The 25,304-nt window shown below is 47.8% G+C and overlaps 1 protein-coding gene across 5 annotated transcripts in view; it reads right to left on the bottom strand.

Moving 5' to 3' along the window:
• The window catches only part of SREK1 (splicing regulatory glutamic acid and lysine rich protein 1), a 459,678-nt gene extending 436,507 nt beyond the window's left edge, over positions 1 to 23,171 (bottom strand). For 4 of the 5 annotated variants that reach the window (XM_078675174.1, XM_078675176.1, XM_078675175.1 and 1 more), the window contains exon 1: positions 22,905 to 23,171. In XM_078675174.1, coding sequence (XP_078531300.1) covers positions 22,905 to 23,158 — 254 coding nt within the window. In that variant the 5' untranslated portion in view covers positions 23,159 to 23,171. The remainder of the gene's footprint in view (positions 1 to 22,904) is intronic. The other variant, XM_078675179.1, reaches the window with a different exon arrangement.
• Between the last annotated feature and the right edge of the window lie 2,133 nt (positions 23,172 to 25,304).

Below are 25,304 nucleotides of genomic sequence, written 5' to 3'. Positions count from 1 at the left end.
TGTGTGCATGCATGTTAGGCTGACTTGCTGGGAGTATGGGAGGGAAGTGCGCGGCGCGGGACGTGCGGGTTCGCACACCCAAATCTGCCTTTCACGCTCGTAACACCCTCTTGTCCTCCTTCCCTCGTGACAGGCAACATTAGGTCTCCAGCTGGACACCTGCATCCTTTGGATGCAGTTTACCAGCTCGACCTAAAAAAGCATTGAAAATGCAATAGGTCTCGCCTTTGAATAAGTAAAAGCCATTTGCTTTGATAATAGTATTGTATAGCAAAGCAAATGGATTTAACCCCTTCCATGCTGGTGACGAACCCCAGCCGTCACGCTCCACGGTGCTCGTGTGCTGATGACGGCTGGGGTTCGTCACGGCCCCGCCCTGTTCGTGCGGCTGCCGCACACGGGGGAAACGCAGCCGCACGGAAGGGGTTAACTTAATCAAAGGCGAGACCTATTGCTTTTTCAATGCTTGTTTACGGATTGGCGTCATTAATAAATGCTTTTTCAGTGGAATGACGTTTGTGATGACTGATGGAATGAAATTACTAGAGCTTTCCACACAGATTTCTTCATATGACGTTTAAATATGGCAAATGATAGTTCCTTGTGTTAATGAATTTTCTTCAGAGCTCAGGTTCATATGAAGGTTAAAGGATATTGGGAAATGTACCAAAATAATCGCACATTTAACCTTTGCTGGTAGAATTTGGCAGACGTGTTGTCCTCACACATTGTCGTTTTCAATTAAAATATCGGAGCAATGTCAGACAGATATCAGTGAGGAAGAGCCAACTGTCAGAAAAAATGTCCCCACACCAACTAGACAGGGACACTTGCCATGTGGGCTGAAACACCTGTGTTTAGTCATCTTGTCTAAGAGATCCAGGCCACTACTAAGTTTACCAATATGAACCTTGAAAAAAATAATGCACCAGTTGCCAAATACTAGGGGGCATTTTGTATCATACCTTGCCTTCACCTTTTCAAGGACAATTTTTTTCAATAGGTATGTTAACTTTCTGTATCAAATATTTAATTTTGTCAATAAAAACGCATTTTCAAATGTTTCTTAGCTGGCTATAAAGATCACGATTTCAGCCATTCTTGGGCAGGTAAAAGTCAAGGCATTAGCCTTGGATATCCTATAACCAGATCATATGTACCACAAAGTGTACGTTGTTGGACATTGCCTTATGAAAATCAGAAATTACAGGGATTTAGAGCGATTATAATGAGCATAGTTGATAATTTATTGCCACTGATGATGCATTTTCTTCTAACTTAGATACACAAATATATTTTCCTAACCTGAACACTGAATGTACTCTGAAAGGAATAACAAAACTTTTAAAAGTATAAGATGCAATGGATAGTTTTACATGTAAATAGGTGTTTAAATATAAGTGTTCTCTAAACTGGTAAGCTATAAAATGGCATCCCCAAGAGACAAAGGAGGACCCTTCGCCTGCCATCGCTGCTGGTTCACTTGCAACACCAAAACTCTCGCCGCGCAAATACAACAGACTACTAACTCGCCTAAACAGCTCCAGTACATGCTGCTTAACGCCCGATCCCTCTGCAAGCACATCACCAAAAACTATGACACCATTACCACCTCCAGCCTGATGCAATGTTCATCACCGAGACATGGTCTACACCATCCTCTGTACCCGACATCACCACCTCAAACCCCCACGGCTACAAGATGATACAGAGCCTGGGCCAACAAACACTGAGGAGGCATCACCATCATCCACAGGGAGACCCTCCAATGCACCACCACCGAGTACGACATCTCATCAATCATTGGAACAACTCAACTTCTTAATCAACGCAAACACTATCGCCCGAGGAACCCTGACCTAAAGACCCCCTGGCCTCCGTACCGGTTTCTGCAATGCCATTGCCGAACTCATCACCCCACTGGAAATCGATTCCAAACACAGTATCTTCCTCTGCGCCCTCAACATCCACCTCAAGGACCCCAATGACACCAACCTCTTAACAAGCATTGGCATAGCCAATTGGTCTCGCCTCTAGAACGTTATAAGTGCTTATCCAGAGGTTTAGGTTTGGCATTTGTTTTTAAGCTATGTTGTAGAACAGCGTGGCTGCTGTGAGGCACGTTGAAAAGCTATAATAAAGAAAAATGTCTACATCAGATCTAACACCAGCTAAAACAATGCTCAATTTTGTAGACAGGTTGAATAAGCAGATTACAGTGAACGAGGAAGTAAGTGGATGGAAAATTTCATGAAGGTAATGAATGACTTAGAATTGATTTGCTGTTGGTGAATGAGTGATGGTTTGGCTGGGGAAAATGATGAGCTTATTAGGCGCTGAAGCAATTAGGCCGACTTGATTTTTGCTAAGAAAGAGTCAAAGTCAAAATATTTTAGGGTCAGTTTTAAATAAGCGAGATTAAATAGTTGGAAGAGCAACAGCCTGTGCTTCTGGGCAAATCATCTAATGTCCCCGTACCCATAGACAGCGCATGAATACCCTCACGGGTGATAAGCTGCGTTATATAACTCTACAAACTGAATTCAACTGGTATTAAGTGAAACATTTGCACGTGCAGTAATAAATCATTGATAAAACTGGACAGGTACATAATACTGCAACAAAAGAGTGCCTTTTTGCTGTGTAATTTAACAAACACTACTACTGCATCGTAATTTCAATGGTATGCATTTTCCCATTGGTGGTTTACCTACACTGAAATCCCAAGATAGGTGGGGTCCTGGTGTGTATATCCCAGCTGGCTATTATCTAGTGGCATTCAACTGTTGATGGACCTGCTGATGCACCTTCTTCTGTTGGTGGGTTACCTGGCTTCACTAGGCATTTCAAATTGGAGGGTTGCAGGATAATTTCCCTGTTAGAGTTTACTTGGCGAGTGTTCACTCTGGCGGTTTACCATGGTGAGAGGGAACAATCTAGGCCTCAGCCCCAGTAAAACCAATAAGGCGTAGTCCAGGTTTATATCTTCCATATACGAAGGGAAAGCGGGCTAAGTGATAGATAGATATACATACATACATACATACGCTATTTGTGTGTACTATACAAACCAAAAACATAAATCTACTTTGACCCGTATCTGTGTTAGCCGTCTTTTTTGCAATATACTGCTTGACTTCCACAAACTGGCCGTAAAACTTATTTTCCTCTGAAACTGAGTCATGAATGTTTAGTCACTGCCCAGAATTCTTTTCCATACTAGACGACCACCATAAAATAGTAGCTTCAGCCGCCTTATCATCCAATTGCTATACTTTCAGTATAGATGTGGAACAACGCGGCGGAAACCGTGATTTGAAAATTAAGTTTTATTTGGGGTTAACGGCAAGCACGCATGTGCAATAAGACAATGAAGCATGCATGATATGATATATGATAAAAAGGATTTATATAGCGCTCGTTCACCAACGGTTTCTTGGCGCTGGGGTAAGGAAGCTCGAGCAGAGGGGGGGGTGTGGGTTATTGGTCACAGGCCTGGGAGAACAGCCAAGTTTTGAGAGATTTCCTGAACATGGGGTAAGACTCCATTTGGCGTAACGTCTGTGGCAGGGAATTCCAGAACTGGGGAGCAATGGACGCAAATCTCAGCCCCGAGTTTCTTGCGTTTGAAGGCGAGGGGTGTCAACAGATTCGCGTTGGCAGAGCGGAGGGTCCGGCGGGGGATATAGTGCTGGATTCTGTTAGCGATGAAGACTGGCCCATGTGAAGAGAGCGCTCTGTGGGTTAGGCAGCCGATCTTGAAAAGGCAGCGTTGCCCCACGGGGAGCCAGTGGAGGCCCTTAAGGAGAGGTTTGGCTCGATGCGACTTGGGTAGGCCATGAACAAGTCTGGCCGCCTGGTTCTGGACCAGTTGAAGCCTCTGTAGCTGATAAGCCGGGATCCCGGCGTACAGGGAGTTGGAATAGTCAATTCGCAACATTACTAGGGCCAAGGTAACCTGAACCAAGGCCTCAAAGGAAAGGAATTTACTAATTTAGCGAATCCCGCGCAAGTGAAAGAAGCAGGAAGAGACTGCAGAATTGACTTGGGTCTTAAGGGTGAGATCGCTACTAAGGATGACTCCGAGGCTTTTGACTGCTCCGGCAGGGGTAGGTGGTGGGCCCAGAGTGGTTGGCCAGAAGTTAGGGTTCATGGGGTTGGATGGGGGCCTGGTGAGAACTAGCTCAGTCTTATCTGGGTTTAGTTTGAGTTGACTTGTGTTCATCCATGAACGAATGAATGTTAGAGTGGACTGGAAGGATTCGACTGCAGGGGGAGAGGAGTCAATGGTGAAGACGAGCTGAATATCATCAGCATAGTTGAAGATGGCTACGTCCTTTTTCCGTAGATCTGATATTAGTGGACGGATGTAAAGGTTAAAAAGGAGCGGGGAAAGGGAGGAGCCCTGGGGGACCCCACAAGTGAGTTCTTTTTTTTCCGACGTAAGGTCGCATAGGCGGACGGCTTGGTGGCGATTGCAGAGGAAGGAGGATATCCATTTTAGGGGGATACCCTGGATGCCGGCGCTTTCGACACGTTCGACCAAAAGTTTATGGTCGACGGTGTCGAAAGCAGCCGACAGATCCAGGAGGACAAGTGCCTGTGAGATGTTATGGTCCGCGCCTTGTCTCAGCTCATCGTGGACTGCTAGTAAGATGGATTCTGTGGAGTGCTCAGGTCTAAAACCTGCCTGGTGGGGGTCCAGGTAGTGTGAGTTTTCCACGAATGTACTAGGGCACTGTTAGAACCTGAGATGCCAGGTCACCTAGGGTAGCCTGGCCTAGGGGTAAGACATGCAATTCTAGAGGCACAGTGCGAAGGTTGCCAACCACCCAAGAGTAAATCCACGCAATAGCACACAAAAACAACACTACACCAAGTATAGGAAAATACGTACTGCTTTATAAAAATAATATATTCTGTTCTCTTATACTTTAGAATTTACAGTTCAGTACTTTTCAATCAATCAGGTGAAATAACAATCCGCTAAAGTTTTGGGAGAGAAATCTACCACATAGTATAAGCAAAAGCAGATGTCATGGAATTAATAGCAATCTATTTAGCAGTGTTAACTGGCATTAAAAATCCACATCAACAGTATCTTTCATTGCATTTAAAAGTCATGTACACAGTAGCTCTATTTTCAGGACTATTAACTTATCTCAATGTTTAGCAATAATAATACATCTAGTCAGTTCAAGATTGACCAAATCTGACTTCAGTGAGGAATTCCAGTTTATCCCTTAGTTTAGTTATTAAACAGCAAGCTTTGTAATGAGCTTAAACCTTCATTTAACCATCAGGTTTCTTTATGTTGCTCCCCAGCCTGTATTAACCAGGAAGGAAAACGACCAGTGCCTTAATTACTTCACTGGAGATGTTAGCGCCGCTTCCCCTTCAATTCTCCTCCTTACTTGTAAATGATATGGCCGGAATCGTCTTGCGCCAGGCTTAGAAGGGGACAGCAGACAAAGGGGGTCGGGGAACCAAGGTAGGCGAGGCCCTCACGCCTCAGAAGGCTCCTCTCTATTCACTTCTACTCCCTCGAGCCAGCTCCTCAGCGTGGCGCTCGAGTGGAGGAAAACCAGGGCTGATGACACTTTGCTCCCCCGGCCCCTACCGGGCCTCTAAACACTCTCTCCCTGCTCGGGCCAGCTCCTCAGTGTGGCGCTCGAGCGGGAGGGAAAGGGCGGATCTCTCGGCGAGCTGGGAAAGCCGGCGCGCCTGCTCAGTGTTGTCCGGCGGGGGCTGCTACTCCCGCTGACATGCGCGGAAGGCGCTCACGCTGGTGTCTCCTCTCGCTGCGCCCGCTCACAGAAAGGACGCTCTACTCACGGGCCTGCTCTCTCCTTGCGCCCCTCCTTCCGGGGATCAGCATCAGACGGGGCATGTGCGAAGGCGCCTTCACTTTCCTCAGAGCTAGGTCGCTACCGGCAACGCATCCAAAGCGCGGTAGGCGCCCCCGAGGTCCCGCTCACGAAGGGAAGCCTCGCAAGGCTTCTCAGGCTCAGTGGATCCTGCGGGGGCGCTGCCACGGAGCGCGAACAGTGCCCCAGGGGTCCCGCTCTCAGTTGAAGACAGTGAACAAGTTCCTCAGCCCACACTTTCTACCTAACAGATGGGGAGGCTTGCCACACGTCACAGGACCAGTTTGGGGTAAGGAAATCTGGAAATTGTCCAATGGAAGTACTTCCTTTCCACACTATAGTGAGTAGGGGGGATAAAAACGGGGAGGCTCCTTCAGAATGAATCCACAGAGCTCTTCCTCAGCACTAATCCCCTATCCCTCCTTACTGGGCAGACTAGGGGCACAGGGGAACTCTTAGTGCAGCTCCCAAGGCAGGGTTCTTCTCAGCTCCCAAGACTACTAGAATTAACCCCTTCACCTATCTGTCCAGGATCAGCAGGATGAGCTAACTTGGCTAGGACAACAGGACATAGGAGGTGGAAAGCCTTGACAGAGGGCTACTCTTGTAGAGGAAACCACCCTTCAGAATCCTACCCCTACTAGACCTCAGCCTTCACTCTAGCTGCTCCTCACTGACAGACAAAATGGCTGTCCAGCATTCCGCCTTATATAGGCTGCCCCCTCAGTGGTCCAGAATGGACCAGAAGGTTCTGGAATGCCCTATACTAGTCTATGGACAAGTTCTAGGCTTGGCAGTTAGGGCAGTTGGTAGCCACCATTTTGTGGTTCCAACTTTCCCTGTCAGAACAGGCCTCTGAGCCGGAGGTGAAAGATTTTGAGGGGAAAAAGAACACCTATCCCCTTGACCAATACCTATAAAAAGTAGTAGACACAAAAATTATTACGGGTATGAGGGGCAAAAAGGGGACAAAATAAATAATAATGAGGGACTACGCAAAAAATCCAGACAGGTCTAACAGGCACCTTGTGACGTAAGCCTCCAGGATCTTTCCCAAAAAAGGTAGGAGTGAGATGGGCCGGAAGTTGCTGGGCACAGAGGGGTCTGCGCTTGGTTTTTTCAAAATGGGTCGCACTTCTGCCATTTTGAAGCAGTTTGGGACAATGCCTGACGACAGGGAGTTATTAAGAAGAGACAATGGGATTTCAGGGAGCTGGCGGAAAATTTCACGAGCAATGTGGGGGGGGCAACTGTCTGTAGGGGAACCAGAACAAACTTTATTGAGGAGGGAGAAAAAGATATCTTGTGTGATGGGTGGGAATAAGTCAAATGAGGATGGGTTGTGATATATCTCAGAGGGTACCGGGGGGGTGGGTGTAATCTTGGGGATACTAGCTTTGATAGTGGCAATTTTAATCAAAAAAATAGGTGTTGAGGGAGTCGCAGAGCTGTTGGGAAGGGGCTGGTTTGGTGGTGATCCTGTCAGGTTTGACGAGCTCGTCCACAAAGGAGAATATTTCTTTCGCTTTATTATCAAAACTGAGAACTTTTTGCAATAAGTATTCGGATTTTGCTTTCAGGATGGCAGCTTTGTATTGATGCAGAGCCGTTACGAAGGAGGATTTCAGTATAGGGCAGTAGTTCGGTCTCCAATCTTGGCGCAGGGACAGTTTCATTTCTTTCAGGTTGTTGGTGAACCAGCGTTGTGCGTCATGGGGTCTTTTCTGATTCACGTTCCTGAGTGGGGCGAGGTTATCTCTGCCTGTGGCCAGCCAGGCATTGAGGTTATCGGCCTGAACGTGGAGAGATAGGTGAGAGGCGTGAAGAGGGGGGCTTGTGGGTTTAGAGGTGGCTAGGAAGGAGCAGAGCTCGGTAATGTCGACCCGGCTCCAGTTTCTTACTTTGCTAGACCCTGGGTGGGGGGTTTTGACGTGGAGAGGAACGGGGAGGGAAAAGGAGATGAGGTAATGATCTGACCAGGAACATGGGGTGATCTGTATGTCTAAGATCTCTACATTGGAGGACCAGACCTGGTCAAGTGTGTGGCCTTTTGTGTGGGTGGGTAGATTAATATGCTGTGTGAGATTCATCCCACTTAGTAGCTCTGTGAGAGCTACCGACGTTGGGCACTCACGCGGGTCACCAGGCCAGAAATTAAAATCACCGATAACGAGAAGTCGGGCGTGACTGATGGCAAGTTCAGCTACAACGTCTCCAAAAGCTTGAGGAAAGGTGGGCATATAGCTAGGGGGTCTGTAAATTACCGCACCAACAATTGGAGAGGTTAGGGAGTGAAGTTTAAACAGAAGGCAGTCCACCAAAGTGATTCCGGATGAAGAGATGGATACATTTATGAGTTTTCCGTATTATGGCTGCCACTCCACCACCAACTTTTGCCTCTGCTCTGTTGACCTGAAGCACATCGTAGTCGTTGGGGATGGCCGCCAACATATCTGGAGAGGATTCGTTGTGTAACCACGTTTCGGTGAGAAATAAAATGTCTGGTTTGTGGGAATCTAACAGGAAGAAGATTTCTAGTTGGTGTTTGACCACAGATCGAGTATTAAGGTACCAGATTTCCAAATGCGTCATATGTCTGAGTCGACCGGGAGGGGGGAGATGTAGAGGGGAGGGTCTCTGGGAAATTTAGTCCATAGAAGAGAGTCAGGTGAGGGGGTTAAGGCGTGTCTGAACGTGGCTTTAGGTACAAACAGTCCATGTTCCTTAAGGGTGTTACTAGTGTGTGGGGAGATGGCCTGGCGTGTCTGTAAAGCTAGCATGTTAGATCGAGAGTAATGCCGGGGGGATTGGGCAGAGTGCATGACCCCTGGCCCCGGTCGGGCGCAGACGGGCGCAGACGGGCTTGCCTTAGGCGCGCCTTCGGCACGCCCACTGCGCGCGTCCGCTGCGCAACGGGTAGCACATAGGGAGATATAGGCAGCGAGCCCGACCTAGCCGCGGAACTCCGCCCCCGACTGCAACGGAAGAGTTACTGCTGCCTGTGTGAGCCTGCACCCTCCACAGTAATCTGGTGAACCCGTGGTGGACCGAGGTGCAGGCGGCAAGACACGGCAGGAAGTTAAGGTAAAATAAATGAAGGTGTGCAAATTAGCATCAATTTTACAACACAGAAGTTTAAAAAATGTTAAAAACAAGGTAGAGCGTTATTTAAAAAGAATGTGGCTGGCGGAGGTTAGGGCCAGAACTCACAGCCGCTCCGGTCTGATTTCACGCGTGCATGCAAAGGGACATGGGGGGGTGTTCTGATGGACTTGAAACAAAGCAGGAGTTACATGTGAATCGAGACGGGGCACAGGAAAGGTGCCCTGTGCATGTCAACACCTTTCAAACGGAGCAACAGTGCGAAATAGCTAACAAGAAAGATCTCAGAAGGCATGCAAAGAAGACAGTGGCAGCTTACATAGAGAAGAGAGACTCGTCACTACCCTCCGTACAGCATTCACTACATATGGCACCAAGCCCGCTGGAGCATATCTCCTCTGGCGCAAAACAATACCGGAGAACTGGGTGCAAGGCCTATCTACCCTCCTCTATCAAACAAGACCGCAGAGGACAGGTGACCCCGTGGAACGGAGCTCGCAACCGGCTGAAATCTTTCCAGGGTTAAAGAGACCCCTTCCCTTTGAGAAAGAAAGCCTTGGGTCCCCCGGCCGGGGTGATGTGACCCAGAGCAGTAGTTCATGCGGCGGGCACAGACAGCTGGACTCAACGGCAGCAGGAAGCAGATCGACATCCACAGGAGCAGGACCCAGGTGGACGCTTTTAAAAGGTGAGCCATACTGGGCGTGCGAGTGAGGGTGACTGAGACACCGGGTCACACCCGAGAAACGCGTCTGCGAGTGCGACGGACGCCCTGCTTAGCAGTGCACTGAAGATGACTGGCAGCGCCTCGACATTGAAACATGCTGAGAAGTGCCAGTACTGCCCCCAGCGTCTACCCTCTTATTTCCAGGCCTGCCTCTTGGCTGCTTCCATCACAAGCTCTGGTTACACAATGGATGCATCCTGCCTCGCGCTGTGCGGGTGCCATGTTTACGCTGAAGGGGAGTGAAAGCGCAAGCGAGGATGGAGCGGTGGAGGGGAAGAGCGAGCGATCTGAACCTGGAGAGGACAACCTGAGAGTCTTTCAAGGAGAGGCAGGAGTGAAAGCGAAGCGTGCCGGGAAGTGATATTGAATGGGAAAATAAGAAAACAAGAAAAAAAAGCGACCAGCGCTGACAGCCATCTGTTTCCAATTAACGCGAAACGCAGGCGCGATAATTGGAAACAGATGGCGCTGCTGCTCCCTGCCAAGCACCCTAGGCCAGATGAAAGAAGGCGGGACATGCACTGCCTTGTGCCAACTGCGGGCTGTCTTTCTTACAAAGACGCATGCATCGGCCAATAGCAAGTGAAAAAACAAAAAACACGCAGGGGCGTGTGTTCAAAGTTTTAATGCCCTTACTAAAATCCTTGCAGCGCATGCACGCTGGCTCAGGCGAGACCTAAAAAGCATGAGCAACATTGGACTCACACAACTTGTCATCAGTCCCACACAGTGTGCAGGACACAACTTGGACCCAATCTTCATGGCCAGCAACAGAATTTTATTCAGCCACACTACTGGACACACAACAGCATCCTCCACTTCTCTATTGCAGGCTAACCACGACATACCTCCACACATGCCCACTGCAAATGGAGCAAAATCACCGAGACCCAATGGACTGCCGCCCTCACCATCACTAGACCCCGCACCATCAGCCACCTGGAGCTAGCCGATCAAAACTTCTAAAACTGGAACTCCGCCGCACTGAATCCATCGCACCCGTGAAAACATCCAGAAATCCCTCCAAACAAGCCCGCTGGTTCACCCCCATACTCCGTGTCTTCAACCCTAAGTGTAAGCGACTGGAGAGACAGTGGCGCTCCAGCATAATCCCCTCAGACCTCAAAACCTTCAAATCTACCCTCAGCAAATATCACCACTGCCTCAAGGAAGCCAAAAAGGACGCCTTAACCACCTGCATTGAAGCCAGCACCAATCACACAAAAGAACTCTTCAGCATCGTCCGAGAATTCTCCTGATGTCAGCCACAGACCACAATTCGCCCTTCCAAATTCCTCTGCGACTCTCTGGCGGAGTATTTCCCCAACAAGATAGCAGACATCTACAGCAAATTCAACCCGCAGCCTACCACCAACGACCACCTTCTGACACACACTGACTACTCCTACAGCCACCTCACAGAATGGGCACCGTTCACCATGCCAATCACAACAGCAATCTTGATCTCCATCCACTCCAGAGCACCAACAGACCACTGCCCCATCAAGCCTTTAACTTGGGACCTAAGGAAATCAGAAGTGCCCTCACCAAGTGGAGAAGTGTGGCTAGTGGAGAAGTGTGGCTCACTGGTTAGAGGAGGCAGACCTGGAAGCAGAGGTCAGCCCGGGACCAGGGTTCAATTCCCGGCTCGCCGGGGTCTTGAGTCCTAAAATGTCCATGGACTCGACAATTCTCGCTCCGGTGCCTACTCGATTCACGGGTTCACACTCTGCGACTCTGGGCAATAGCTTGCTTAATCTCCACAACGGCCCCTCGCGGCGGGATGCCTGGCTTTCACCTTACGGATACCCTGCCGGGGTTATCTCACAGGGGAATACCAGGACGGGTTCCCTAAGCAAGCGCTTAGAAACCGCTCGGTGATTTTGCGCTATATAAATTCCTGTACATTTACATTTACCAACATCATTAACTCATCCATCACCACAGCCACCTTCCCTGATACCTGGAAGATCTCTCGTAGAAGACACCGCCAACACCAAATTCCACTTCCAGAATGCCATGACCAACATCACCGACTGGATGAGATCGAACTGCCTGAAGCTAAACACGGACAAAAAGGAAGTACTCATCTTTGGGAAGAACACTTCCCCATGGGATGACACATGATGGCCCACAGTACTTGGACCCTCACCTACCGGCACTTGGACCCTCACCTACCCGCACCAGCCACACCTGCAACTTCTGCATAATCCTGGACATCGATCTCTCCATGAAGCTCCAGGTCAACGCAGTAGCTTCCTCTTGTTTGCTTTGTTTGCTTGTTTGTAGAGTTTTATATAGCGCGAACTAGACCCGAACCGAATCAGGTATCAGAGCGCTTTACATAGCACCAGTTACGTTACATGAGGACACACTTTTATTTTAGGCACGGGGAGATTAAATGATTTGCCCAGAATCACAGGAGGTTTTTGGCGTCGTTACCGAGACTCGAACCCAGCTCCCCAGGTCCGAGGTCGAGCGCCTTAGCCGTTATGCCAACCCCTCTCCCCAACTCCTCTTACTTCCACACCCTCTGCATGCTTCGGAAGAATTTTCGATGGATCCAAGTAAACAACAGGAACACAGTGACTAAAGCCCTCATCGTTAGCCGACTGGACAACAGAAACCCTCTCTATGCCGGAACAACCTTCCATCTCCTAAAACGACTACAGATTATACAGAACACCTCAGCCAGACTCATCCCCCACCTCCCCAAATGAACCAGCATCAACCCCAACTCAGAAACCTACACTGGCTTCCCGTCCAGAGATATGCCAGTTCAAGCGTTGACCCACGCCTACAAGGTCCTCCACAATGCCAGACACTCCTAAGTCAACCACCGCCTGACTTTCCACTAGCTGACCAGACAACTTCGATCCACATCCCTTGCACACATCCCCAGCATTCAGCAGAGCCGCAGCGAAGGCCGTTACTTCTCCTACCTCGCCGTTAAGTCCTAGAACGACCACCTGCTTCACCTCCGAACCTCATCCTCACTAGCCAACTTCAGGAAGAGACTCAAGATCCAGTTCTTTGACTAAGGCTCCCCATTTCTCAGCACCTGCCTACCCCCCGGAGTCATGAACAACGCTTTACAAAAACCGATTGATTTCCACTCTAAACTGTAGTACATTTGTAACGTATACATTTTAAACAAGTTAAATATTCTTGAAACATCTGGCAAAAAAATGCATATTAAATGTTATGTCTACACATATGTTCATTTTCTTTGTAGTAACAATGATGTTTGAGCCTGCCTTCAAACCGAAAAATGCCTTTCCAGGGCTCGAAAATCCCACTTGACCGCTCGCATAAGCACGCTAAATTTAACAAGGTCGAGCTGTTTTTAGGTCCTACTCGCCCTTTCTGGCGAGTAGAAAAACAAACCAACTTTTGTCCTCTGTCTGTGAAAACAGAGCAAATATGACAAGATAACAAGATTTAAAGGCATTTTTATTGCTCACAAAGTTAATGAGCAATAAAGATGCCTTTAAATCTTATCTTGTTACATTTGCTCCACTTTCAGAGACGGAGGTCAAGTGGTTGCAGTTAGGTCGAGGACATTTTTTAAGGTACTAGTCCTGCAGGACTAGTAAAATTTGGGGGATTTTTCGAGCCCTGCTTTCATGGACAAGGACAATGTGTCTTTATATGCAAGCTACTTTTTGAATGTTTAACCCCTTGTATGCGCGGTGAATTTTCGCGCTGTGCAGCCGTTTTAAAGAGTGAGCGGGATCATCATGGCCCCCAGCCGTCATCAGCACACGCCCACCGTGATGCATGACGGACGGGGGCCGCCATCAGCATGGAAGGGGTTAAAGGCGGGGGTGTATTATGCCATTTATTACCATCTGTAAGTGTGGATAGAGGCCATGACTCACAGAATGGTACCAAATGCAATATTATACTCTGTGTATATGGATTTATTGTTAACACCATGCATTTTAGATGCTTATCTGTTTTTTTTTTAAGAAAATGTAAAAGATTTAACCATAACCAGGATGCACAGGTTACATTTGTGCATTAAGTTACAAGCATGCTTAAGAGCCCCTGCAATTATCAGGATAGTTGCTTCCGTGTGTCATGTAGCTAATATGAAATCTGAAAAACAATAAACAGTGGTTTCTCATGCCACTCCTGCTTCACTGTGATAATTAACTGGAATCTGACCATTGTGTTAATAAATGTTTCTAAAATTGGTACAGTTGCTCTACAAAACACGCAATAGGTCTGCATTTATTTTTACTGGTGCAGCATATGTATCACTCGAAATTCATTCCCCCACTGGACCTGAAAGAGTGAGCAACACCAGATCCCTCTGCTTCAAAAGGGTTATTGCAGGCAAGAAGAAATTATTATGATTACTGTTATTTAAACTATTGGTCGTGTTGATATCAAAATCTATCATGTGAAGGATATTTTTTAATTTCAATACTTTGATGAGAAAGAGAGCAAACGTTTCCATCTTCGTTCTCATTCAATTCAGTTACACGCTTGTATTATTCACATTATTAAGGAACGTTTGAGAGGTTTTTAGGTTTCGCCTGGCCAACCGCTGCGCAGCAGCATTCGCGCAGGCGAAATCTTTTGAGAATAGTATGGTGCTTTGTCCCGCCTCTGTCTTCCATTGGCTAGCTCCATAAATGGAGGCTAGCCATTGGAAGAGAGAGGCGTCCGTCATTGTGCGAGGCGATTCGTGGGCGTTCCGTCGAATTTTTCTCATCCTGCCCCTTTGTGACGTCATTCCGGCGGTGGGCGGATGTTATTTTTTTTTGTCTCTGCATGTTGGTTTCATTTCCACCGTGTGCTTTGCAGGGGTGGGCTGCGCGATTTCACTTTCCAAGAGTTGCTAGCAGGTAAGCGGCATATTTTAATACTTTTTTTATCCTGTTCCCACCCCCCCCTCCCGCTGTCCGTGAGCCCGTCCACGCCCCCCTCCCGCTGTCGGTGTGCCCGTCCCCCCTCCCACTGTCCGTGAGACCGTCCCCCCCTCCCGCTGTCTGTGAGCCCGTCCCCCTCCCGCTGTCCGTGAGCCCGTCGCCCCTCCCGCTGTCCGTGAGCCCGTCCCCCCTCCCGCTGTCCGTGAGCCCGTCCCCCCTCCCGCTGTCCGTGAGCCCGTCCCCCCTCCCGCTGTCCGTGAGCCCGTCCCCCCTCCCGCTGTCCGTGAGCCCGTCCCCCCTCCCGCTGTCCGTGAGCCCGTCCCCCCTCCCGCTGTCCGTGAGCCCGTCCCCCCTCCCGCTGTCCGTGAGCCCGTCCCCCCTCCCACATTGGCGATACTGGGAATTCGGGGGTGTTCCACTTTAGGAAGGCCTTACTACACCTTATGATTTGTTTAACTCGCTTGCTCTGGCGCGATTGTGTATTCCAGTTCTTGTACTTTACAGACGTTGCCTTTTACTAAACTCTGTGCTTCGGCGAATGAAACTTGGAGACCCGGTTTCTTTTTATGCTTTTCACTGGTATTTACTACGCCCTGTAATTTATTTTACACACTAGCAGTGGCCATGCCTGGTGATTTTTCTTTTTCCTCTTTCATGAGATTTTCAATAGGCCAGGTGTTCTGTTTCACACACTCCGTGGGTGATACAGGAGGTATCTGTGTTCGATATTACGCTCTAGAGAAGTTTTTACTGCACACTTTTGTTTTTTTGCGACCTGTGATAACGTCTGCGCACTCACGTTGGAGCTATACTATTTTCTGGTTTGTTTTTTTTGTTAGCTCTTTACGGAGGTTGTTTCGGGAATGGAAGGAGAAGGCGCTAGTTGTAAATCTTGCACAAGCGCAGGAAACAAGTTGGTACCGGTCGTAGCTTTCTGAATTTAGGGAATGTTTGCTTAAGGCCAAAAGGGTCACCGCACAGGCCGCCGTGAGACGGGTGCACCTCTGCGGTGCTCTGTCTGGTTCCTCCGCTCTCCTTTGTGCGTTAAAAGGTGGCAGTAACACCTTGCTGTGTATCCTGGTAAACCTGTGAAAAACAAAAGCCCTTTGTGTTTGCTGATGGTTACATGCTCTGTTTTATTTTATTTTTTGTGACTCGCCCCCCCCCCTCTACCCATTGCTTTTGCATAATTGCTTTTGCATGGAGGCGCTAGCTTCGGTATGCAGCCTCTGTGTTGACACACACTGACGCAGGGGAGCTGCTGATACCCGACAGGAGGAGTTTTGCAATTTGACGTTAAACAAACAGCCGGCAGGGTGGGTTGCACAGGTAATGAGTTTTACTTCTTTTTCCTGTTTGGCATCCAATGCTTGGAAAGCAGGACCCCTGGACAGTTGAGTTTCGCAGAACTGAACCACCATGAGCGAAATCATCGATACCCTGAAAATGATGGAAACATTATTTGTGTTGAGTGGCATTTTGTTGGCTTCCGTACTGCACAGCACATTGCTACCACTGGTGGTCCTGAAGCACTGTGCAGGCATTGTGCACAAGGTTTCTACAGTGCAAGTTTAAAGTGCGTTCTTTGTGGGAGGCCTTGGATTTAGCTCGTGATCTGAGGGGGCTCACCAACCATTGTGGCTGCAGCTGCAGTGCTTAATTTGTGCTGGTTGCTGAAGATCGGAATTTGTCATGATCAGACTTTGACAGGGAGTAGGAGAGGGAAACGTAGACAATGATGACAAAAGGAGGTAGCGGGGATGAGAAGAATCTGCAAGAGCTGCCTTGCTAGTCTTTCCAAGCCATATATATACATTAATCCGTGTTACGGTCCCAGAGAGTCCAGTCAGAGCTGTTGATACATTGAGAGTCGGCCCTGTGCCGATGTCCACTGCTTCTCCACCTGAGACAGTCATTGGTGGCCTCGAGGGACGTCTTAACCAGCCTTACACCTCCCTTCAGGTGATATTCCTGTAGGTTTTTAGTGCCTCATTTTTTAAATTGCTTCAGGTCAGGAGTTTGAAATCCAGGGCTATTAGAAGATTTCTGTGGAGCATGGGTCCCTCCAGCATCAAGCAAGGCCCCTCTGGGATGCATGGGGACCTCGGATAAAAAGAAATCTAAGTCCTGTTAACATGTTGGCTCCCCCCACCTATAAATAGTTAGGGCTGAAGATATGCCCAAGCATTTTGGAACCAGTGTGCACCCCCTCTTCCCACACACAATAGGTAGCACTATACTGTCTGACGTTTACCAGCTGTTGCGATGTGCGTAGGGATCTGTAGCCGCATACTGCAGTCACAAGTCAACGACTCACTATTCCCAGAGTCAAAAGTGCGATTGTATAAAAGGTCCGAACTGGCTCAAGGTGTGACACCACTAGTGAGACCACTTGGTCACTGTTACTTTATCAAGTCAGTTAGGCTAGTGCAGGTTCCTGGGTACCAATGCTCATAGAAGGTATTCTGGGAGTTGTTTTCGTTTGAGTGGCAACCCGGATACCAATAGTTTGTTCAGAATAGCCAAGCACTGGAAACATGGCTGTGCTTGCTTGCTTCCCTGCCCCCTGGCTGTGTTGCTCTGGGTGTGTGTGTGTGCGTGGCTCTGGGTGTGTGTGTGCGTGTGTGTGGCTCTGGGTGTGTGTGTGCGTGTGTGTGCGTGTGTGTGGCTCTGGGTGTGTGTGTGTGCACGTGGCTCTGGGTGTGCGCGTGTGGCTCTGGGTGTGTTTGCGCGTGTGCGTGTGACTCTGGGTGTGTGTGCGCGTGTGTGTGGCTCTGGGTGTGTGTGCGCGTGTGGCTCTGGGTGTGTGCGCGCGTGTGGCTCTGGGTGTGTGCGCGCGTGTGGCTCTGGGTGTGTGTGTGTGCGTGTGTGTGTGGCTCTGGGCGTGTGCGTGTGGCTCTGGGTGTGCGCGTGTGCGGGTGTGTGCATGTGCGTGCGTGTGCGTGTGGCTCTGGGTGAGTGCGTGTGTGGGTGTGTGCGTGTGCGTGCGTGTGCGTGTGGCTCTGGGTGTGCGTGTGCGTGTGGCTCTGGGTGTGTGCGTGTGCGTGTGGCTCTGGGTGTGTGCGTGCGTGTGTGTGCGTGTGCGTGTGGCTCTGGGTGTGTGCGTGTGTGTGCGTGTGGCTCTGGGTGTGTGCGTGTGTGTGGCTCTGGGTGTGTGCGTGTGGCTCTGGGTGTGTGTGTGTGTGTGCGCGGCTCTGGCTGTGTGCGCGCCGGCTCTGGCTGTGTGCGCGCCGGCTCTGGCTGTGTGCGCGTGCGGCTCTCTCTGCGTGCGGCTCTCTCTGCGTGCGGCTCTCTCTGCGTGCGGCTCTCTCTGCGTGCGGCTCTCTCTGCGTGCGGCTCTCTCTGCGTGGGGGGGGGCTCTGTTGGTGTGTGTGGGTCTGTGTGTTTTTGTGTGGCATTTGCCAGAGATTAAACTATTGGCATTGTAAATGACAATGCCATTTATTTATCTGTTTTCAAAACCAACAAATAAATACAAATTTTGTCATTTACAATGCCAATAGCTCAAACTTTTCAAAAGGCGAAACCACTGCATTGTAAATGCTTGTTTCACCTGGAAGTAATTGGTCACAGTAGATGTGGGAAGCTATGTATTGTATTGTAATTGCATTTACATGGAGCTTACTACCCCTTATGAGGCGTTGAAGCGCTTTTTCAGCCAGTAGCACGCTACTCCGGAACCCATAAAGAATTAGTGGTGAATTAGTATAGTGAAAATATGAAAGTAATTTGAGTGGTGGATATGTGAGTCAGTTATTTGGATTGAGAAGGATAGGTGAGGGGTAGAAAAGGTAAACCGGTTTGCATTTATATAGCGCTTGTGACCCCTGATAAGGGGTTGAAGTGCTTTTTTGGTGAGTAGCACATGTATCACTAGAAATTCATTCGCCCACTGGACCAGAAAGAGCGAGCCACACCAGATGTGCTTTTTTGGCGCGTAGCACGCTACTCCGCAACTCAAATTTTTTTTCAGAGTTTTATATAGCGCGAACTAGAACCGAACCGAATCAGTTATCAGAGCGCTTTACATAGCACCAGTTACGTTACATGAGGACACACTTTCATTTTAGGCACGGGGAGATTAAGTGATTTGCCCAGAATCACAGGGGGTTTTTGGCGTCGTTACCGAGACTCAAACCCAGGTCCGAGGTCGAGCGCCTTAGCCGTTAGGCCAACCCCTCTCCCCTAGTTGCCATAAAGAATTAGTATAGCGAAATATGAGATTAATATGAGTGGTGGACCTGTTAGTCTGTTATTTGGACTGAAAAAGGATGGTGGGGGTAGAAAGAAAGAATTTAGATTTTTTTTTCCTTTTGACACTCAGCAGTAGGCTTGGGATGAGTACAAGGGAGGTAGAGGGGGTGAGAAAAGAAAAAAAGACGCTATGATGTTGCCAATGCTTATCCTCTAAAATTTGTAAGTGTTGAATATGCAAAAGTCATGTTTTTCAATACACCACTAATCAATGCCATGGCCTATTGACACGGGTTACATTTAGGCAGAGTCTGAAGACATAGGAGCAAATAGTATGAAATCACTTTTAGGCATATTAAGACAGAATATTGGTTCATGTGAAATATGTACATGAAGGAAATACTTTTGAATAAACAAAAGTAAATTGGTTAGATCTTTAAAGACTTTTCTGTAAAGAAGTAGATTCAATACTATGCAAGGAAAACTATAAAACCATAAAAAGGGCATAGTCCTTTACTTAATAATACTATTTTTTTTAAATAAAAATAAAAAAAGAAGAAAGCCAACCTGGATGATGCAGACAACAAAAACTATTGGCCAATATCATGCCACCAACGCTTGGGAAATACTAGAAAATCTAGTTGCCAAACAACTCTCGGAATTTCTAGTAGACCGCAAATTATTAGACAACTTGCATATGGGCTTCTGCCTTAATAGAGGCACAGAAACAATCCCAGTAGCACCGACTGACAACATTAAATTCATCCTGGACGAGAGGACTCCATGGGAATATTAGACCTCTGAACTGCTTTTAAAGACCACTAAGTGTTGAGGACTAAACTTAAAGCTTGGGAGTCAAGGAAACAGTTTTGGCCACTCCTAGCTGGTAGCTCTCAACCTTGATGGCAAGCTACTTTTTGTTCTTCCAGCTCATCCATAAATGTAAGCATTCACCACAACTCTTTGTTGTCACCTAAGCTAGTTAACTGTAGGTCGACCAACTACCTCATGCAAAATCAGCTGAAAATGTCTTTCGCACCGAGGATAAACAGATTACGATTAGGCTGGATCGACAAGCTATTATTGTGCAAAGAACCTGTACAATTGTCTAGAGACGGTTCAGCAGTAGATGAATTGCAACTTGCATAAGTTTAAATCGCAACAAAATTGAGCTTTTACTTCTGGCTAAAGGCAATGCAGTTTGTTAGTCAACTGTTCATGGCCTACTTCCAAAGGAATACTGCTATTAGGCGCAATTTTCATACATTCACACCTACTGAGGAACCTCACATACAAGAATATTTTCATATGGTCATAAAGAAAGCGCGCCTGCACATCTTTCTGAAGCCTTAAGTAAGGGTTGAAACATATAGACCTATTAAAGGGTTGAATTATCGCCAATTTTAATTATACACACGGTACAGGAAAAAAAGTAACATGTTCTCCATGAGTTCTTTTTTTAACGGATTGTATCTCCACATGCACAACATCAGGACAAATACATTCCTTGCTAGATGGCTCTCTCAACGAACATACATCTTAAGACACAGATAAAGCTTTCCAGTGGACAGGCCCTGTGCCCAAAACCACCTTGGGTAGCCTCCCCTGCTGAAATGGCAGGCACATCATGGGAGCCAGCAAATTACAGCGCAAGCACCCAAGGGGCTTGCAGGAGGTAGACAGGCGACTGGAAAAGAGGCCAATCAGATTGCTGTATTATTTGAAGTTGCATGCACTTGGGACTCCCACAAACCCAACATTCCAGATATACATAAAAGTGAACCTTCATTTCTCAAAAACTACTGAGAGGATTACACCAAATCACAAAAAAACACGCTTACTGGGTAAAGATCCAGCTTTCTGCCAAATTTAGTGAAATTCCATTAAGCCGTTTGGGCTGTAGAACTGTTCAAATGTCCCTAAAGAAATTGGGGTTTAGGACCCCCCTTTTTTCTCGGCCCCTGCTTGACAGGTCTCCCTGAAACTTTTAAGGAAAGAGTGGAGGTGGATGAATTTTTTTGGGGGGGAAACTAGGTCCTAACATAAATACACAGCAGTCACACAAAAATACACGCATCGTAAACTACCTCCAAAGCAAAACTTTAAGCTGTTTGGAGGGGCAGTCCTGAATACCCATTTGAGTGACACCATGAAACAACTGATGGTGGCACACAGTGCTAGAATAAAGTTGGATCCGGAAGCGATTAATGAGCAAGATCGCAGATCCATCTGGCCTCAGGGACAAACTCAATATATTTCACTAAGTAATTCGCCAAAACCAGGACACGTTGTCCCTATCTGTTTGGCGCAACAGCGTGCAAGGGGCCTTTCCTATTTTAGATTCCAGCTGTGTCCAAAAACAAAGGACGGCAAGCTTGGCATCACTTCACAAGTACTTTTATTTAATTCACATGTACATCGACTTTTCTAGTCGCACATCTTATTTACAGATAGGGATTATATGTTAAGTGTGCGTGCCTGTGAGAAAAACCAAGTTAGGATTAAAACATTACGTAGTGGTTGGGTTTGTCTGTACTAATAAGACTTAAGTACTACCCAAATAAACACTTTTTAGCAGCATTATCATAACAGATTGTGAAAAAACAATAAGGTTCTAAACCCATGCCTTACAGTTTGCAAGCAGGTCCTCGATGCCTATTTATAGCTCACTGCACTATGTTAGTACTGTAATTTATGAACTGCATGTAATAAAAGGATCCCAGTGTCAAAAACAGTAACCCACTTAACTATCTACATAAAATAAACATCTATCATCTGCACATTACACAATGTCCTTTGCAGGAGACACATTAACCCTCTATGCTAATTTATGCCTACCTCTCCCAGTGTGTCTTGACTGCACCTTCTGTGTATTTAGGACAGCCATTCGGAAAATGGGAACGTTCTTTAATATTTAGGTTTTACGATGATACCGTGAAATATTTATTATGTTTCCCGATTCGGTATAAAACCAACCTTGTCGCTAATCCCTGCCCATAATACAGCCCAAACTATGTTTCAATTTTTATTGTCTTGTAAATTCTATGAATTTTATACTGGACTATGTTTGATACCGCTTTTTAAAAAAAAAAAAAAATCGAGGCACTAGGCAGTGTGGAGCTAAGTTTACAGCCTTTATCCAATTGGCAGAATGTGAAACAGGTCTACATTTTAGCTCATTTCTAAAACATGCTACAAGTGTACGAGGTACTTTACCTTTCTAGTATTCTACTACTATGTTTAACTTTGTTCCACGATATTGAAGCAGTGTTAAAATCCCCCTTAGTTACTAAAACGATGACATATAAATTACGTAAATGTGAAGTATCATTCCAAAATTGCTACGAGGGCACCTGGCACTTTATCTTCTAATTATTTATTGTTATTTGTAATCACCCTATTGTTAGTATTTAATTGTGTTTTAATAATATGAAATGTATAATATTTTATATATGTTACATTTATGGATGGAAAACCTTCCGAATAAAGTGTTCTCCTAGTTGTTAATTTCTCTGTGGCAGAGATAAGAAAAATAGAAATCTAAATTGCAACTGATGGACTGCTTTTCATGACTCCACCTCTCGTGACTCCACCCACTTTTTATTGCCACACCTTGACCCAAGAGTAATGTGTTTCCAATTCCAGCACATTATACAAGACGAATATTTACATTAGTAATTATCAACACAAAACTGGGTACCGACCTCCAAAATGTGATACAGTCGGTCCCCCTGTGAATAAACCTACTGACTTATCTGCGTTACTTCACGTGTGGATTCCCCAAAGCTAAAATGCAAATGAGCACGTGTTCATCACTACATAAGTGGGGAATAAAAGAACTTTTCACTAAAAGAAAGTTGGTCTTTAAAAGTCGGTGCATCTCATTACCCATTTTTGAACTCCTTCAAACTGGAACCAATGCAGATCTCCTCCAATGTACAGCTTTCAATAACACATGTACAACAATGGCCAGACGGCAGACACGCTCTCCAGAGACACTTGGAGCTGTCACATGACCCCAAGTTTCCAGCTATCATCATCGGGAGTGGGTCTAGGCCCCTACATTTGAATGTGCAGATCGGAGTGAGGTCCCAAGACCACACTTAGCTGCCTGACCCTCAAGGCCGCACTTACTCTGGCGGATAGAGCCGCAGCTCTTCGATGTCCCCCAGGAAGGTGAAGAGGTTGCGCATCTGCTCACTGGTGACAGCGGCGGACAGGTTGGTGACCTGGATAACGGTGGTTGGAGGGAGCCCGGTGTTACTCATCATCATCATAGCGGCGCCGGTGGCGGCAGCTGAAGAAACGTGAAAAGCGCTGGCACTGTATACCGTAAACGCTATTCCTGCAGCCGCGATTACAGGGGCCTCGGCAACACGCATGCGCATAACCGCCAAACACATGGGGGGGGGATCTCCGAGAGAACGTCAAAACACGTCATCAACGTAAGGCCGTAATGGCGTCCGAGCCTAGACTGCTCATCTCGGACAACGGCCATCTTAAACGTGGGTCGTAGCAGCTTTTTTCCTTGATAAGTAGGTGTAAACTCGCCCATTGAGAAACAATTTGAAATGTACTATTGGGAAGTTTACACAGCATGTTTTTAAAGACACTGGTTATGGGATCTGGAGTGATTTGAATGGAATCTGAATGGGGGGGTTTTGACGGATTCCTTTTACCCTCGTGTTCTATTCAAACAATTTTTTATTTTATTTATTTATTTTATTTGTGCGTTTTTATATAGCGCGGACTTTACCCGAAGGTGTCAGAGCGCTTCACAATAGGAACAGAACTGATACATGAGAACATTACAAGTGAACAAAATACAAAAGCAAACGTTACATTAAATGAAGCAATAATGACAATCGTGAGCCAACAAAATACAAGAGGTAGCAAACGGTGCATTACAAAAGTGACAATCGTGAACCAACAAAATACAAGAGGTAGCAAACGGTGCATTACAAAAGTGACAATCGTGAACCAACAAAATACAAGAGGTAGCAAACGGTGCATTACAGGAGGAAAAAGTGACGTGTGCAGGTTACAAAAGCGTACAAAGTAAACATAGAGGTGTAATACTGCAATATATGGAGTGTTGTGTAGTCAGCGGTCTAGTAGCTGGGTGGGTGGAGCTAGTGGGGTGGAAGGGAAGAGGCGGAGTATCAACATGATGGAGTTAGTTAGAGTAGGGACAGGGACTGGGTAAGAAGCAAGTAATAAAGCTCTGTGTAAGAAGTACCTATCGTGTCTGTGGTTATTGGGTCGAAGACATGACAACTGGCGACGAGGGTGGGATGGTGCAGTCAGCCACCCACAGGACCCCAAGGAGAAGCGTCCCTGTCCCAAACAGCGTGAAGAGAGAAGACGCTGTTGAGCCACGTGTGGTGGAAGCAAGTCCGCTGCCCAGGACGAGGCCAGCGGCTATTGCCCCTGCTCCGCGACCTGTCTGTCGCGTGGAGCCCCGAGGAAGAACGCACCACTGAGCGCTGAGGGATTTCAAAGCGGTGCGCTGCTTTGCGCCAAAACCGCAACTCACCCCCAAGGCGTTCAAATCGGCACGCGATCCAAAGACGGAAGTCGGGTGCTCACCCCGACTCCATCGACCGCTCCGGTGACCAGGGAGCGCTGGAGGTGCCGCCCGAGACCCGAGAAAGCGTTTCGAAGAAAGAGCGCTGCTGCGCGCCAAGAGAGAAGCCGGCAAAGGGAAAGGCCCACCCCGGATGCGTGAGGAATGGCACGCTAGTGACGGAGTGCAATCGAGAGCCCACCTCGACCCTATCCGATCGCTCCTCTGCAACAGAACGCAGGAGAAAGCAAAGAAACGTTGCTGCCTGCGAGCGACCGACTGCTGTTGAGTGGCAGCTGAAGCCCTGTAAGCCTGTTGGGGAGCACGATCGAACCTCGTGGGAGAGAATAGAGTGCCAAGGGGCGGCCACCTTTAAGTCAGGCAGCCTAGAGGGACACCCCTATGAAACCTATGGGCGGCCATATTGGAGTCAGGCACCAGCAGGCCTATGCATGAAAGAGTAAACAAACTTTTGTTGACCTTTGCTAAACTCGATCCCTTGGACATACCTCTGATCCAACGCCTGTGCCCAGGGTAAAACAGCGTTCTGGGGCTCTGCCTGCCCGCCTCCTGCCGCCTAACTCCCTGTTCACGAGGAGTCGGGCCGCCGAGCGGAGTGTGGGCGGAGCGGAGCGAACAAACCACAAGCCCCAGCAGCCCTAGCGGCACCTGGAGTCAGTTTTCCGCGCCAGGAGGCGCTTAAAACCAGCGTCACCCCGGTCGAGTGGGGGAACTTTTGCCTACCTTTGCTAAACTCGATCCCTTGGACATACCTCTGATCCAACGCCTGTGCCCAGGGTAAAACAGCGTTCTGGGGCTCTGCCTGCCCGCCTCCCGCCGCCTTACTCCCTGTTCACGAGGAGTCGGGCCACCGAGCGGAGTGTGGGCGGAGCGGAACGAACAAACTACAAGCCCCAGCAGCCCTAGCGGCACCTGGAGTCAGTTTTCCGTGCCAGGAGGCGCTTACA

This window comes from Lissotriton helveticus, chromosome 2_1, assembly GCF_964261635.1.
Source record: "Lissotriton helveticus chromosome 2_1, aLisHel1.1, whole genome shotgun sequence".
Lineage (NCBI taxonomy): Eukaryota > Metazoa > Chordata > Amphibia > Caudata > Salamandridae > Lissotriton > Lissotriton helveticus.
The sequence above is the reverse complement of the archived record's forward strand: the minus strand, read 5'-3'. Positions and strand labels throughout refer to the sequence as shown.